The 17,751-nt window shown below is 36.7% G+C and overlaps 1 protein-coding gene across 8 annotated transcripts in view; it reads left to right on the top strand.

Moving 5' to 3' along the window:
- The window catches only part of LOC123523117 (transient receptor potential cation channel subfamily M member 3-like), a 213,839-nt gene that overhangs the window by 173,436 nt on the left and 22,652 nt on the right, over positions 1-17,751 (top strand). For 5 of the 8 annotated variants that reach the window (XM_053549301.1, XM_053549300.1, XM_053549299.1 and 2 more), the window contains 3 exons: positions 1,415-1,663; positions 9,518-9,692; positions 12,522-12,672. In XM_053549301.1, coding sequence (XP_053405276.1) covers positions 1,415-1,663; positions 9,518-9,692; positions 12,522-12,672 — 575 coding nt within the window. Of the gene's footprint in view, positions 1-1,414; positions 1,664-9,517; positions 9,693-12,521; positions 12,673-12,724; positions 12,876-17,751 lie in introns of all 8 variants that reach the window. The other 3 variants (XM_053549298.1, XM_053549302.1, XM_053549303.1) reach the window with 1 other exon arrangement.

Genomic DNA, 17,751 nt, shown 5'->3' with positions numbered 1-17,751 from the left:
CGGACGATAACTGAAGAATGTTTGGGCCAAGGATCATGAAAGCTGATAAAGAGGTTAATCATGACTAGCAGATGACCTCTATTGATTTTGAGGTCAGTAGGTCAAAGGTCAAGGTTACAGTGACCCGGAACAGTTAAACCATTTCCGGACGATTACTTGAGAACGCTTGGGTTAGGATCATGAAACTTGATAGGAGGTATTTCATGACCAGTAGATGACCCTTATAGATTTTGAGGTCAGTAGCCCAAAGGTCAAGGTCACATTGACCCAGAACAGTTAAACCCTTTCCGGACGATAACTTGAGAATGCTTGGGTCTAGGATCACGAAATTTAATAGGGAAGTTGATTATGACCAGCAGATGACCCCTGTTGAATTTGAGGTCAATAGGTCAAAGGTCAAGGTCGTATTGAACCAGAACAGTAGAACTTTTGTTTACAGTAAGCAAATAATTTCTGTTTCTTGTGCAATAACTGAATGTATCAAGGGGGGCATTTCGTGTTCTACGAGCTCTTGTTACTGCTTGCTACTGGTGAATCAGAATATGTCAAGGGGTAAATTGAAAACTGGTATAACTGACAAGATATACAGAACAAACTAGAACAGTTTTGTGTTGAATGGTACAAATGAATAAAGTGATAAATGCACCTATGGTATTACACATGGGTATTTGTTTAAGAAGGAATGATTCCATTATAATCGTTTGTAAAGTTGTTTTCATTGTCTTCCGTGTAGCCTATTCTGCAGGAAGTGTTTATCTGTTGATGTACTTTAAGCATTCTGGTGATTCACCAAGTTAATTGACTGTTAACATTGAATCTTAGTTTGTGAAATACAAAACAACCCAACAACAGAACAAGTTTTTCCTAACAGGAATACATTATCATTTCCATTAAAGGCACTCCTACTGAAATTACTCCATGCAAAAAACTTCTTTTCATGGAGACAAGGGTTGGAGGTTATAAAACCTAAGTTTCGAGACCAGACTTAGAATGCAGTCATTTCATTGATCAGTTCTAAAACTGAGCTGAGCTCTGTTCTGGACTCTCTAGACTGGTCTCCAAACTTCTGCTTTTTAACCTTGCACCCTGACTCTTATTAAACTAACCTCTCCATAACTACATTCTTTAACCTGCAAAAACCTGTTTTAGTCCTCTGTTTATTGTTGACCAGCAGTTTAAGAGATTTCAAGATTTTCTACATTTAGCCTTGTTTTTGATCTACAGGGATTGCACTGTAACTAAATGGACAGCTTGCTAGGCTACAAATTGAGTTGAAGGTCTTCTAAATAAAGCCATCTTTCATGGAGCTATTGTATAGCTGACAGAAATAGACATGCACAATGTTATAGTGTTTAGACTTTCCCGAAAACGCAACAGAGCTGCTTGTTTTACAATATATTTTCTCTACTTGCAGATTATAGCATCCGAGCCAACCAGTCTACTAGGGAAGGTCAAAGTGTTCTTCAGCTCAGTATGGAACATCTGGGATACAGTGTCTATATTGTGGTTTTCAACTGCTGTGATTGTGCGATTTCTGCCTGTAAACCATCGTGCTGCACGAGTTCTGTATGTGATAAACATAACCTTCTGGTACCTGCGTATCTTGGAAATACTCAGCGTTAACAAGTACCTCGGACCCTACCTGAAGATTATCGTTAAATTGGTAGGTATATTTTCAGATTAAAGAGAAGCTTTCGTTTTCAGTACATATGTCTATACATATGTGTAGTAAATCTATTTATTAGCCCACCATCATCAGATGGTGGGCTATTCAAATCACTCTGCGTCCGTGGTCCGTCGTCCTTCAGTCCGTCCGTCCGTCCGTCCGTCCTTCTGTTAACAATTTCTCGTTATCGCATCTCCTCAGAAACTACCAGGGGGATTTTGACCAAACTTTGTCAGAATGATGTATTGGTACCCTAGTTGTGTCCCCCTGAAAATCAGACTGGTTCAACAATTTATGAGTGAGTTATGGCCCTTTGCTTATTTCTATAATTTACATAGATTTATATAGGGAAAAACTTTGAAAATCTTCTTGCCCCAAACCACAGAGCCTAGGGCTTTGATATTTGGTATGAAGCATCATCTAGTGGTCCTCTACCAATGTGATTCAAATTATTTCCCTGGGGTGTAATATGGCCCGCCCCGGGGGTCACATGGTTTATATAGACTTATTTAGGGAAAAACTTTGAAAAACCTCTTGTCCAAAACCACAGGGCCTAGGGCTTTGATATTTTGTATGTGACATCATCTAGTGGTCTTCAACTAAGATTGTTCAAATTATCCCCCTAGGGTCAAATATGGCCCGCCCCGGGAGTCACATGGTTTACATAGACTTATATAGGGAAAAACTTTGAAAATCTTCTTGTCCAAACCACAAAGCCTAGGGCTTTGATATTTGTAATGTAGCATCATCTAGTGGTTCTCTACCAAGTTTATTAAAATTATCCCCCTAGGGTCAAATATGGCCCCGCCCTGGGGGTCACATGGTTCATATAGACTTATATAGGGAAAAGCTTATAAAAACTTCTTGTCAATAACCTACAACATTCAAATTTGGACCACATGTATGGTTTTGAGTGGCAAGATGAACCTTGACATGAGTTGACCTTGATTTTGACCTAGTGACCTACTTTCACATTTCTGTAGCTACAACCTTCAAATTTGGACCACATGCATAGTTTTGTGCACTGAAATAAACTTTGACCTTGACATTGACCTAGTGACCTACTTTCACATTTTTGAAGATACAGGCTTCAGATTTGGACCACATGCATAGTTCTGTATTCTGAAATAAAATTTGACCTTGATTTTGACCTAGTGACCTACTTTCACATTTCTCAAGCTATAGCCTTCAAATTTGGACCACATGCATGGTTTTGTGTACCGAAACAAACTTTGACCTTTACATTGACCTAGTGACCTACTTTCACATTTTTGAAGGTACAGGCTTCAAATTTGGACCACATGCATAGTTTTGTATTCCGAAATAAAATTTGACCTTGATTTTGACTTAGTGACCTACTTTCACATTTCTCAAGCTACAGCCTTCAAATTTGGACCACTTGCATAGTTTTGTGTACCAAAATGAACTTTGACCTTAAGATTGACCTAGTGACCTACTTTCAGATTTCTGTAGCTATAGGTATCAAATTTAGACCACATAATTAGGATTGTGTACCGAAACAAACTTTGACCTTGATATTGACCTAGTGACCTACGTTCACATTTTTGAAGGAACAGGCTTCAAATTTGGACCACATGCATAGATTTGTGTTGTGAAGTGAAATTTGACCTTGATTTTGACCTAGTGACCTACTTTCTCATTTCTCAAGCTACAGCCTTCAAATTTGGACCACTTGCATAGTTTTATGTACCGAAATAAACTTTGACCTTAAGATTGACCTAGTGACCTACTTTCAAATTTCTCAAACTACAGTCTTCAAAATTGATGCACATGCATAGTTTTGTGTACAAAGAACTTTGTCCTTGAAATTGATCTAGTGACCTACTTTCACATTTCTCAAGTTACAGCTTTCGAATTTAGACCACATGCACAGTGTTGTGTACGGAAATGAAATTTGACCTTGAGCTAGTCAGTAAGTCTTGAAATTTGGAACACACAAAAATGACACATTGGTGGGCGCCAAGATCACTCTGTGATCTCTTGTAGTAATAAGAGTGTCTTCTTATACTTGTATGTGCACACATGTGTGCAGTAAATCTATTTAACATGATTGTGTGCTGTAAATCTATTTATAATGATAGTGTGTGCTAAAAGTTATGCTATAAATACAATCAAGTTGTCTGCTACACATAAATTTACACAATTTAATCTTTAGATGTAGGTTTTAAAGGGACTTATTAAATGTAAAAACTGAATTGTGCTAAGATTGTAATGTTCTGAGTTGTGACATCTTGGGTACTTTTTAGTTCATCTGATTTTTTGAAAAAAAATGATGAGTTATTGTCATCGCTTGATCGGTGTCAGCGTCTGTGTCGGCGTTGCGTAGTTAAGTTTTATGTTTAGGTCAGCTTTTCTTCTAAACTATCAAAGCTATTGCTTTGAAACTTGCAACACTTGTTCACCATCATAAGCTGACCCTGTACATACATCAAGAAACATAACTCCATCCTGCTTTTTGCAAGATTTATGGCCCCTTTTGGACTTAGAAAATATCAGATTTCTTGGTTAAGTTTTATGTTTAGGTCAACTTTTCTCCTAAACTATCAAAGCTATTGCTTTGAAACTTGCAACACTTGTTCACCATCATAAGCTGACCCTGTACATACATCAAGAAACATAACTCCATCCTGCTTTTTTCAAGAATTTTTGCCCCTTTTGGACTTAGAAAATCAGTTTTCTTGGTTAAGTTTTATGTTTAGGTCAGCTTTTCTTCTAAACTATCAAAGCTATTGCTTTAAAACTTGCAACACTTGTTCACCATCATAATCTGACCCTGTACAGCAAGAAACGTAACTCCATCCTGCTTTTTGCAAGATTTATGGCCCCTTATGGATTCAGAAAATATCCGATTTCTAAGTTTTATGTTTAGGTCAACTTTTTCTGTTAAACTATCAAAGCTATTGCTTTGAAACTTGCAACAGTTGTTCACCATCATAAGCTGACCCTGTACATCAAGAAACATAACTCCATCCTGCTTTTTTCAAGAATTATTGCCCCCTTTTGGACTTAGAAAATCAGTTTTCTTGGTTGAGTAATATGTTTGTCAGCTTTTCTCATAAACTATCAAAGCTATTGCTTTGAAACTTGCAACACTTGTTCACCATCATAAGCTGACCATGTGCAGCAAAAAACATAACTCTGTCCTGCTTTTGCAAGACTTATGGCCCCTTTTGGACTTAGAAAATATCAGATTTATTGGTTAAGTTTTATGTTTAGGTCAGCTTTTCTCCTAAACTTATCAAGCTATTGCTTTGAAACTTGCAACAGTTGTTCACCATCATAAGTTGACTATGTACATCAAGAAACATAACTCCATCCTGCTTTTTGCAAGAATTATGGCCCTTTTTGGACTTAGAAAATCATGGGTAGGACAATTTTTCTATTATACAAAAAAAAATCAGATGAGCGTCAGCACCCGCAAGGCGGTGCTCTTGTTGAAATAAAGAATGCAGTCCAGTTCTTGTGTGTGTACCCTCATATCTGTGAATAGCATCTGCTCTAATATTGCAGATATCTGCACCAAAATAAAACTTTTCATTCGAACAATCCGCCTAGCTCAGTAGCGAGAATGCAGATTTACGGTTCACAAGGTCGTGAGCTTTATGCCCAATTGTGGCATTTATTCTCTATATCAGTTTGATAAAAGACATTGTGTCTTAAGTCATTTTGACCTGCTTCTCTGATACGCATAGAGAAGTTGGCAGTTACTTGCTGAGAACAGGCTAGTACTGGTACAGAATCCAGGAACACTAATTTGGTTAACATCCCGCTGTCAAATAAATGAAATACTGTCTAAAATGATGCAAAAATCAAAATGAACATTAATTTTGATTTCAAAATTGCTGGTTTGAATCTTGAAATGAGTGAAATTTGAATGCAGCCTGTACCTTTCCTTATATAGTGTACAAAAAAATTGAATGCAGTCTCCACCATCATCGTCAGTGCAGCCTCCACCATTCCTTATTTAGTGTACAAAAAAGATTGAATGCAGCCTCCACCATTCCTTATATAGCGTGCAAAAAAATTGAATGCAGCCTCCACCATTCCTTATATAGTGTGCAAAAACATTGAATGCAGTCTCCACCATTCCTTATATAGTGTACAAAAAAATTGAATGCAGCCTCCACCATTCCTTATATAGTGTACAAAAAAGATTGAATGCAGCCTCCACCATTCTTATATAGTGTACAAAAAATTTGAATGCAGCCTCCACCATTCCTTATATAGTGTACAAAAAATTTGAAAGCAGCCTCCACCATTCCTTATATAGTGTACAAAAAAGATTGAATGCAGCCTCCACCATCATCTTCAGTGCAGCCTCCACCATTCCTTATATAGTGTACAAAAAAGATTGAATGCAGCCTCCACCATTCCTTATATAGTGTACAAAAAAGATTGAATGCAGCCTCCACCATTCCTTATATAGTGTACAAAAAAAATTGAATGCAGCCTCCACCATTCCTTATATAGTGTACAAAAAAGATTGAATGCAGCCTCCACCATTCCTTATATAGCGTACAAAAAATTTGAATGCAGCCTCCACCATTCCTTATATAGTGTGCAAAAAAGATTGAATGCAGCCTCCACCATTCCTTATATAGTGTGCAAAAAAGATTGAATGCAGCCTGTACCATTCCTTATATAGTGTACAAAAAATTTGAATGCAGCCTCCACCATTCCTTATATAGTGTGCAAAAAGATTGAACGCAGCCTCCACCATTCCTTATATAGTGTGCAAAAAAAGATTGAATGCAGCCTGTACCATTCCTTATATAGTGTGCAAAAAATTTGAATGCAGCCTCCACCATTCCTTATATAGTGTGCAAAAAAGATTGAATGCAGCCTCCACCATTCCTTATATAGTGTGCAAAAAAGATTGAATGCAGCCTGTACCATTCCTTTTATAGTGTGCAAATCTTGTCTGGAGTGAATTTGAATGCCTCCACCATTCGATATTTTGAGTGTGCAATTTCTAGTCATCATATAATGTTGTCCAATCAATATATAACCAGTTTACGATATTTACTCCCAAAAAACCTTAAATTTTAAATCTAATGTGTTTCCTTGTGTAATTTTAAAGTAAGTCAGTGTCATTTGCCTGAAGTATTTTGTAAGAGTCTGCATATTCATGTAGATTTTAAAGTAATTAAAGGACTCCATCTTATAGGAGGATTGTCTAATAGATGTCAAATATGATATGCTTAGATAATGCCATAGACTTGGGACATTTATAGGCAGCCGGCATGCAATATTATATACTAAGATAATTGATTTTCACAAGCTTTTCAAATATTGAGATGTTTTAGATAGTAAAGGATGGCCAGCAGACAGATATTAAACCTTTTGCATGAAAAAATACTGTCGTTGCAATAAATTTTAGCTATTTACTTTTATACTATGCAGACAAAAAGCGGTGAACATCAGATTCTGTTACATTTGGACCTTGATATTAGTCCGTGGAGGAATAAGATTAACAGTCTCGACTTTGAAAGTATTTTTTCAAGAAATAGATCAATTACTTAAAGGAAAAAAAAAGGTCATTTATTAGCTCATCTGATTTTTTGAAAAAAAAATGATGAGTTATTGTCATCACTTGAGCGGTTGTCGGCGTCGGCGTCGGCGTCGGCGTCGGCGTCTGCGTCGGCGTTGCCTGGTTAAGTTTTATGTTTAGGTCAGCTTTTCTCCTAAACTATCAAAGCTATTGCTTTGAAACTTGGAATACTTGTTCACCATCATAAGCTGACCCTGTATAGCAAGAAACATAACTCCATCTTGCTTTTTGCAAGATTTATGGCCCCTTTTGTACTTAGAAAATATCAGATTTCTTGGTTAAGTTTTATGTTTAGGTCAATTTTTCTCCTAAACTATCAAAGCTATTGCTTTGAAACTTGGAATCTTGTTCACCATCATAAGCAGACCCTGTACATCAAGAAACATAACTCCATCTTGCTTTTTGCAAGAATTATTGCCCTTTTGGACTTAGAAAATCAGTTTTCTTGGTTAAGTTTTATGTTTAGGTCAGCTTTAATCCTAAACTATCAAAGCTATTGCTTTAAAACTTGCAACACTTGGTCACCATCATAGGCTGACCCTGTACAGCAGAAACATAACTCCATCCTGCTTTTTGCAAGATTTATGGCCCTTTTGGACTTAGAAAATATCAGATTTCTTGGTTAAGTTTTATGTTTAGGTAAACTTTTTCTCTTAAACTATCAAAGCTATTGCTTTGAAACTTGTAACACTTGTTCACCATCATAAGCTGACCCTGTACAGCAAGCAACATAACTCCATCCTGCTTTTTGCAATAATTATTGCCCCTTTTGGACTTAGAAAAATCATTTTCTTGGTTGAATATTATGTTTAAGTCAACTTTTCTCATAAACTATCAAAGCTATTGCTTTAAAACTTGCAACAGTTTTTCACCATCATAAGTGGACACTGTACATCAAGAAACATAACTCTATCCTGCTTTTTGCAAGAATGATGGCCCTTTTTAGACTTAGAAAATCATGGGTAGGACAATATTTCTATTATACAAAAAAAATCAGATGAGCGTCAGCACCCGCAAGGCGGTGCTCTTGTTTTTACTAAATCTTGCTACTATAGCAGCTATGTGGCAGTATGTGAAGGTGCAAAAAAGTGACATATCATCCTATCAGGAATTTCACCAGTATGCTCAAATTACCTTACCTTCTTTCTCCATGGTACAAATGAGTAACATTAAAGAAGAAAAGTGGAAGTGTAACATTTGATAGTAATTTCCGAAGGTTATCCTATCCTTACACGAGATCAGGTTAGCAAAGTCTTGGGAAATTTTCCACCATGTTCTCAGAGGAAGAAAAAAATGTGTCTTCTTTAATTAAGCAAGTCAGTAAAATGTAAGAATGGTCATTTGAGCCGCACCTTGAGAAAACCAACATAGTGCATTTGCAACCAGCATGGATCCAGACCAGCCTGCGCATCCACGCAGTCTGGTCAGGATCCATGCTGTTCGCTTTGAAAGCCTATTGCAATTAGAGAAACCATTAGCAAACAGCATGAATCCTGACCAGACTGGGCAGATGCGCCGACTGGTCTGGATCCATGCTGGTCGCAAATGCACTATGTTGGGTTTTCTTATGGTGCGGCTCATTTCTGTATCAGACAAAAGTATTTCAAATTTTCATACACTTTTCTAACAGTCTATCTCTCTAAATAGACAGTGCAGGTGCACTATTTGATGTCTTGTTTAATTCCCAGTACAGTTTTTGCATAATAATTCAGAGAATGAATTCTCCAGAAAATAAAAGCATAAATAATCTCTGGGTTATGTTAAAAGAACTTCTCATTGAATTATTGAATTTTGAAAAAAAAAAAAAGGATTTATTTGAGATTTTGGTATTCTGTCAGACCCAATCTGATTAAAATCGTCTCCAATTAACACTATGCATTGGATCTGAAGATAGGCTATAGAGGGTTATGTTTAGACAACCTTTCTGCTAGCTAGTCAGAGATTTGCTTTCAACGTTTTGAAAGTGAAAGTAGAAGTTAAAACATCTGCAATAAGTAAACCTAAGTTTTCAGCTCACAATATTTAATGATTTCACAGTATAGAATGATTAAATCAAATACCGGTAAATTGTTGGCTTAGTTTGAAACTGTTGTAACTTTAATGAAATAAAGGAGATTCGCACCAAGCCCTTAATATATACAAATAAAGCCTTGAATTTCACTACATCCTTTTTGCACCAAGCCCTCAATATATACAAATAAACCATTGTACTTCAGTACATCTGTTTTGCACCAAGCCCTCTATATATATATATATATAGATAAACCATTATATTTCAGTTAAGGGAGATGTGTTACTTCCTGGTAATTTTGTTGATAGTCGTCGCTGCCTTCGGTGTTGTTAGACAAGCAATACATTACCAAGACGAGGAGCCAAGATGGTTTCATCTGCGAAACGTTTTCTTTTATCCGTACTGGATGATATATGGAGAATTATTTGCTGATGAAATTGACAGTAAGTGCTTAGAATTATCTATGTGAACATAACATTTGTCGAGCAAACACCTCCCTTTGAGGGGTAATACTTTTTCCTTAAAATAAAATTTTTGGTAAATAAATATTGTTTGCTCATGTAATTGACAGTAAATACTCAAAAATATACAGTATAACCTTTTATTAAGGACACCATTGAAATAAATATAATTATATAAAGGCAGATAAAGATCTTCATAAATACAGTATACTATGAAATTATTATTTAATTTCATAGGCATGAAATTTTGTCGTTTTGTTTGAAAATGTTATTTTTGCGGGTATTTGATTTTGTAGATTTCAATTTCAAAACATAACTTGAGTGGAAATTTTCCTTTTTAGCTCACCTGAGCACAAAGTGCTGAAAGGTGAGCTTTTGTGATCGCCCTGTGTCCGTCGTCCGTTGTCGTCTGCCCGTCCGTCGTCCGTCCGTCGTCGTCAACAATTTGACACTCTAGAGGTCACAATTTTGACCCAATCCTAATGAAACTTGGTCAGAATGTTACTCTCGATAAAATCTTGGATGAGTTTGATATTGGGTCATCTCAAGTCAAAAACTAGGTCACCAGGTCAAATCCAATGAAAAGCTTGTAATGGTGGACAGATAGCTCAGTGGTTTGCACACTAGCCTTCCAATCCTGAGGTCGGGGGTTCGATCCCCGGCAGCTACTCGGGAATTTTCAGAAACGCTTTTCAGTGTTTCCCACCCGACTAGAGGTGTACTGGTCAGGGAACAGGCAATCCTTGCGTGTATCAGTGCTATACACTGGGCACGTCAAAGAACCAGGCTGTCTATTCCCAACGAGCTAGGCTAAGTTAGCCGGACAGGCCTGTATCTGATTTCTGATCTCTCTGTGGTGGGGGCTTTGTCTCACTCTTTCCCTCTGGTCAGATCGCTCTGTGTCTGTACTAGTAGAGGATGAATTATGCTCCCTGTGTGGCTGCATTTGAACTATGTAAAGCGCCTTTGAACGTGAAACTGATCATGAAAAGGGTGCTATATAAATCTGGTATAATAATAATAAAATAATAATAAACACTCTAGAGGTCACAATTTTGGCCCAATCTTAATGAAACTTGGTCAGAATGTTACCCTCAGTAAAATCTTGGACGAGTTTGATATTGGGTCATCTGGGGTTAAAAACTAGGTCACCAGGTCAAATCCAAGGAAAAGCTTGTTAACACTCCAGAGGTCACAATTTTGACACAATCTTTATGAAACTTGGTCAGAATGTTACCCTCAATAAAATCTTGGACGAGTTCGATATGGGGTCATCTGGGTTAAAAAACTAGGTCACCAGGTCAAATCAAAGGAAAAGCTTGTTAACACTGTAGAGGCCACATTTATGACTGTATCTTCAAGACACTTGGTCAGAATGTTAATCTTGAAGGTCTTAAGATCCAGTTTAATCAGGGTCATGTAGGATTAAAAACTAGGTCACAAGGTCAAATCATAGGAAAAGTTAGTTATCACTGTAGAAGCCACATTTATGACCATATCTTAATGAAACTTGGTCAGAATGTTAATCTTGATGATCTATAGGTCACATTCAAATCTGGGTCAGGTGGGGTCAGAAACTAGGTCACTAGGTCAAATCAAAGGAAAAGCTTGTTAATAGTCTAGAGGTCACAATTTTGGCCCAATCATAATGAAACTTGGTCAGAAAGTTACCCTCAATAAAATCTTGGACAAGTTCGATTTTGGGTCATCTGGGTTAAAAAACTAGGTCAACTGAAGTCAAATCAAAGGAAAAGCTTGTTAACACTGTAGAGGCCACATTTATGACTGTATCTTCATGAATGTTAATCTTGATGATCTTTAGGTTAAGTTTGTATCTGGGTGATGTGGGGTCAAAAACTAGGTCACCGGGTCAAATCAAAGGAAAAGCTAGTTAACACTTTAGAGGCCACATTTATGACCATATCTTAATGAAACTTGGTCAGAATGTTAATCTTGATGATCTTTAGGTCAATAGATCAGGTGAACGATACATGGCCTTCTTGGCCCTCTTGTTTATCGATATTTATATGATTAATCTACCAAAAGCTGTTCACTTAAGGGAAGTTGTACTTTATTTTATAGCCTACAGAGGGTAGAGGTGTTATATAGCTCACAAAAACAATAATGTTTGTACTTGTATCCAGTATTGTGTTTCCTGAGACAAAAATGTTATTGATGAGGTGTTTGTTTCTGGCTGCTGTTATTTCAAACAATACAATTTGTCAAAATTGATATTTATGAACTAATGAAAAGAGTTTATGTTGCTTATCTCGGTAGGGAAAGCACTGGTCTACGGATGGCAGGGTCGCAAGTTCAATCCCTGGGTGAGGCTTGTGTTCTCCATTACGATTTGATAAAAGACATTGTGTTTGAAATCATTGGACCTCCACCTCTGATTCATGTGGAGAAGTTGGCAATTACTTGCAGAGAACAGATTTGTACTGGTACAGAATCCAGGAACATTGATAAGGTTACATCCAGCCATTACATAACTGAGATACTGTTGAAAAATGGTATTAAACCCAAAACAAACAAAGCAAATTACATAAACAGTTTTTTGTATAGAATACTGGGCAATCATTTCTTAATAATTAAAATGGCCTTTTTCTGGTGTCCTGAATTTATAGATTTCTAAATATAAAAAATGGACTGTTTTATATTTGTTGAGATTTAGTCTTCTGTTTTGAAGCAACCATTAAATTCACAAAACAATGATAATGATTTCATTATTCAAATTAGCAAGATAATGTTACAGACAGTTCAGGGGATATGTTTTGTTTGAATTTGCAACTAATGAACTATTTATTTCAGCATGTACGGATCCAAAGCGACTAGAAATGGTAATGAATGGCGAGATAGAAGACCCCTGCGTATACGGGTCATGGGTCGCACCGTTATTTATGTTTCCGTTCCTTCTCATGGCCATAGTGCTCATGGTGAATCTTCTTATTGCTCGATTCAAGTAAGTAAGCGGAAAAAATTTTGTACCTGTAACCCTTTTCTCTGTATTTCAGCATGCACGGACCCCGTCCGAATAGAGATGTTCGAGAATGGCGAAATAGATTCAGTTTGCACATACGGTTCTTGGATAGCTCCTCTATTTATGTTTCCCTTTCTTCTTATGGCCTTTGTTCTTGGTGTCAATCTTTTGATTGCTCGCTTCAAGTAAGTTTGAAACGTTGACACAGTCTGAGACTATATGCACGTATGTAACACTGTCTAGAGAGTAACAGTCTACTTGGTAACACAGTCTAGTGGGTAACAGTCTAGCTTGTAATGCAGTCTTAATGGGTCATATAGTGGGATAAAGGAAAATTCATACCTAGTTGAGTCATTCAAACGCAATTCAAGATATTTGATTATTTTATACATTTTTGCTAGAAGATGACATAACTTTTTATTTTTAACATAGGTAGTGACATTACTCTTTATAGATGATTGGCCTTTGCATAAAATATTTTTAGGAAAACTAAATTTTTTTCCTGTACATGTCCAAGGCCCCCGAATTCTGAGGTTTAGTCTTGATCTGACTTAGTCTCTTTCTTGAAAATAGTACATATCTAAATGTTAATTAATTTAATGCATTATATGGTAATATAGCATTTGTGTTATTTCATTTCCTTTGTCCAAAACATGTTAAAAGTGGTCATGAAAAAAAAACAAAGGGGAAAATCATTGGTAAAGTGGAGATAAATCTGCCCCTCATGATATTCCTTTCAATCTCTATAGTGAGTTATCTTCCCTTGTGTGTATAGTCTATAGACTGTGTATGACAGAAATCTATTCAAAGAATGGTGGAGGAAAACAGGTTTTGGGGAAACAGACTATATTAGCAATGAAATATGTAGCTTTGTTTAATATTAACTTTTTGAAACAGAAGATATATTAAATAGCTTGTTTTGGAGAAAAAGAAGAATGCATGCTGTAAAGACAACTGTAGGTACAGGAAGAGTAATTTTCACATATATCTCAGTATTTAGTGTCCAAATGGGTTTCCTTTATATACACAGCTGTTGCATAATTGTACCTATAAATCTTTTTACCACAAATGTTGAACATTTGTGATTGGCTTTCATTGTTTACAGAAGTTGCATTGTCGTGTGAAATAACATGCATTTTACTGAATGTTTCCAATAAAAAAGATCATGTGACAAAGTTTACATCTAACAGCTGCCAGTAGTTAACAATTTTATCCTTCCACAATCTGTATCTAAAAAAAAACAAAAAAACTTTAGATTGACTAATACATTGCAAAAGAAAGAGAAATATGTATAAATTGTATCACCGTTTAGTAATTTCCAGTTTGGTTTAAAATACATGGTTGTATTCAAAGTACCCCTGCAGGCCTTTAGCCTTCACACATTTCCTATAAATTTTCACAATTTTAGGGGTAATTTTGGGGTGCATCTTATAATCAAGTCCTTGAAACAAGTGGTATTATTTTTACATTTGAGCCATGCCATGAGAAAACCAACATAGTGCATTTGCAGACATCCCAACTTTTTCTGAATGCCAAATGAGAGCCGTATGCGCAGGCTGGTCTGGATCCATGCTGGTCGCAAATGCACTGTTGGTTTCCTCATGGCGCGGCTCATTTTATCACAAAAGTGAGCAATCTGTTGAGTAATGTCGTCACATTTTAATCCATTTGTAAGACTTATTTCAGACAAAATGTAAAATGATTATATGTTTGAGAAAATAATGCATTTCTACATTTCCTTTCTGATGTCATTTATGTGATCTGATGTCATTGATGGGAAAATATAATCCCACTGTATGTGAAGGTCCGTTCAAAAACCTGTAGATCGTCAGTCCAAAATTTGGTGCTTGTCTAATTTTAAGCAGTGTATCATATTGGCGAACATACATGGTATATATTTCATACCCAAATTAAAACAACTAAACCAAGATTTATTCCCGGAGTTAAGTAAGTTTTCAGAAAAGGTCAGAATTATCATTTGAATTGTTATACATTCCAAGTGGTTATTTTTCATGTAAGGATAGATCTTTTATGTTAAGGCATTGTTTCTCCTCTGTCATAAAGCATGTGAAATGAAGACAGTCAAAATATCTATTATTGTTTTTATGGCATGTTTGATAGGTTTTATTATAGCGCTGATGGGTTTTTTACGTCATAGCTTTTACTGGTGTTGGATCTTTATATTGTATTGTTACACTAAGTTAATGGAGTTAAGGCATAACAAATAGTTATGTGTTCAAAGAATGCTGTCTGTCCCACAGTATAAATGGCATATCGCATTACATAATTTCATATTATTGTGAAAATTCAATAAAGTATTGAGTTACTGGAGACAATATATTTTTAGCTCACCTGTCACAAAGTGACAAGGTGAGCTTTTGTGATCATGCAGCGTCTGTCGTCCGTCCTTCCGTCAGTCCATCCATCCGTGCGTGCGTGCGTAAACTTTTGCTTGTGACCACTCTAGAGGTCACATTTTTCATGGGAACTTTATGAATATTGGTCAGAATGTTCATCTTGATGATATCTAGGTCAAGTTCGAAACTGGGTCATGTGCGGTCCAAAACTAGGTCATTAGGTCTAAAAATAGAAAATCCTTCTGACCTCCCTAGAGGCCATATTTTTCAATGGATCTTCATAAAAATTGGTCAGAATGTTCATCTTGATATCTAGGTCAAGTTCGAAACTGGGTTACGTGCCATCAAAAACTAGGTCAGTAGGTCAAATAATAGAAAATCCTTGTGACCTCTCTGGTGGTCATATTTTTCATGGGATCTTCATAAAAATTGGTCAGAATGTTCATCTTGATGATATCTAGATCAGGTTCGAAACTTGGTCACGTGCCTTCAAAACTAGGTCAGTAGGTCAAATAATAGAAAAACCTTGTGACTTCTGTAGAGGCCATATTTTTCATGGGATCTGCATGGAAGTTGGTCTGAATGTTCATCTTGATGATATGTAGGTCAAGTTTGAAACTGGGTCACGTGCGGTCAAAAACTAGGTCAGTAAGTCAAATAATAGAAAAACCTTGTGACTTCTGTAGAGGCCATATTTTTCATGGGATCTGCATGAAAGTTGGTCTGAATGTTCATCTTGATGATATCTAGGTCAAGTTGAAACTGGGTCACATGCGGTCAAAAATTAGGTCAGTAGGTCAAATAATAGAAAAACCTTGTGACTCTTAGAGGCCATAGTTTTCATGGGATCTGATGAAAGTTGGTCTGAATGTTCATCTTGATGATATCTAGGTCAAGTTGAAACGGGTCAACTGCGGTCAAAAACTAGGTCACTAGGTCCAAATAGAAAGAACCTTTTGACCTCTAGAGGCCATATTTTTCATGGGATCTTTCAATGGGAATGTTCATCTTGATGATATCTAGGTCAAGTTTGAAACTGGGTCACATGCGTTAAAAACTAGGTCAGTAGTCTAAAATAGAAAAACCTTGGGGCTCCGTGGCGGTGGTTAGAGTCATTGACTTCAACCATTTGCCCTATCGATGTGGTTCGACTCATGGGGTGATTCTTCAGTGAGGAAGCATAGCTGGCTTGAGAAGTCGGGGTTCTACCAGGTGTCGTGTGATGAAGTAGTCACGGAGGGCACTGGGGTTCCCCACCATAGCTGGAAGTCCAATGACTAAATGTGTGGTGCGACGTAACACAAAATAAAAAATAAAAGAAAAACCTTGTGACTCTCTGGAGGCCATATTTTTCATGAGATCTTCATGAAAATTGGTGAGAATGTTCACCTTGATGATATCTAGGTCAAGTACAAAACTGGGTCACATGCCTTCAAAAACTAGGTTATTATGTCAAATAATAAAAAACGTTGTGACCTCTCTAGAGGCCATATTTTTCAATGGATCTTCATGAAAATTGGTCAGAATTTTTATCTTGATGATATCTAGGTCAAGTTCAGAAGTAGGTCACATGAGCTCAAAAATTAGGTCACTGTGTCAAATAATAGAAAAAAACGACGTTATACTCAGTTCATATGGGGGCAGGTGAGCGATTCAGGACCATCATGGTCCTCTTGTTATTATGAGTTGCATGTTATGTAAGAAAATACCATATTTGTCCTTCTATAGAGCTATGTACCCAATCAAATTTGTACTCTGGGCAATTAGGAGAAACAGTTGCTATGAACCCATTCAGAAAATGAAAAATTTCATGTATGTTTACCATTTTGAATGCGTACTTTGTTAAACATAGTCAGATTTTTATATGCCAAGAGGGTCATATTATGTGATAGAACAGGTAGTCAGTATGTCTGTCTTTTAGTATTTTTTTTTCTCTCAGTTGCAATAGAATGCTTAAGAGTAGTGGATCAGATTTTTTATATGATCATAAACTGTATTTGAGATCATTTGGTTAGAGGGCAAGGTCACAGTGGTTGCAAGTACAAAAGATAAAAGGTATGGGTAAATTTCTCTGAAGCCAGAGAGCACTACAAACACAGCCACAGAGCCATGCACAGTTTTCACTCAATAACTGAAGACTGGTTTGACCTGTGACCCGCAAACTTGATAAACAGCGGGCAGGAGGTGAACCAATTGACTTTAAAGTCAGTGGGTCAGAGGTTGAGTTCACAAAGACTGTTAATACAGAAACATTTTTGGCTCAATCTTTATGGTCAAAGTCACAATGATTGTTATTACAAAAGCCCTTTCAGCTCTGTAACCGGGGCAACCCTAGGCCTGTGAACCACTTGGTTGTCAGATATATTGCCTATGGGCAGTGGATGACCAGTTATTGATATTTAGGGCTTTCGGTCAAATGTCAATGCCATATTGACTGATTCATTCTAGGAAGGTTTCCTGTTGTTTTTTTAGATCTATTTGACATGAAATGCTTAAAATTTGCAGGCACATTGCCAATTGAGTAGATTAACAGCAAAGGTTAAGGTCACAGCAGCTGTAAGTACAAAAACGGTTTCCACTCAGTATTCTAAGAATGACATGACCTACAACCATGAGAATGAATGAACCCAACTTATTTTGAGGCTAATGGGTCTCTAAAGTTAAGGTTATAGTGACTGTTAGTTTAAAAGGGTCATTCCTCATG

This window comes from Mercenaria mercenaria, chromosome 8, assembly GCF_021730395.1.
Source record: "Mercenaria mercenaria strain notata chromosome 8, MADL_Memer_1, whole genome shotgun sequence".
NCBI classification, from domain to species: Eukaryota; Metazoa; Mollusca; class Bivalvia; order Venerida; family Veneridae; genus Mercenaria; species Mercenaria mercenaria.
Note: the sequence above shows the minus strand (reverse complement) of the source record. Positions and strands in the feature narration are given on the sequence as shown.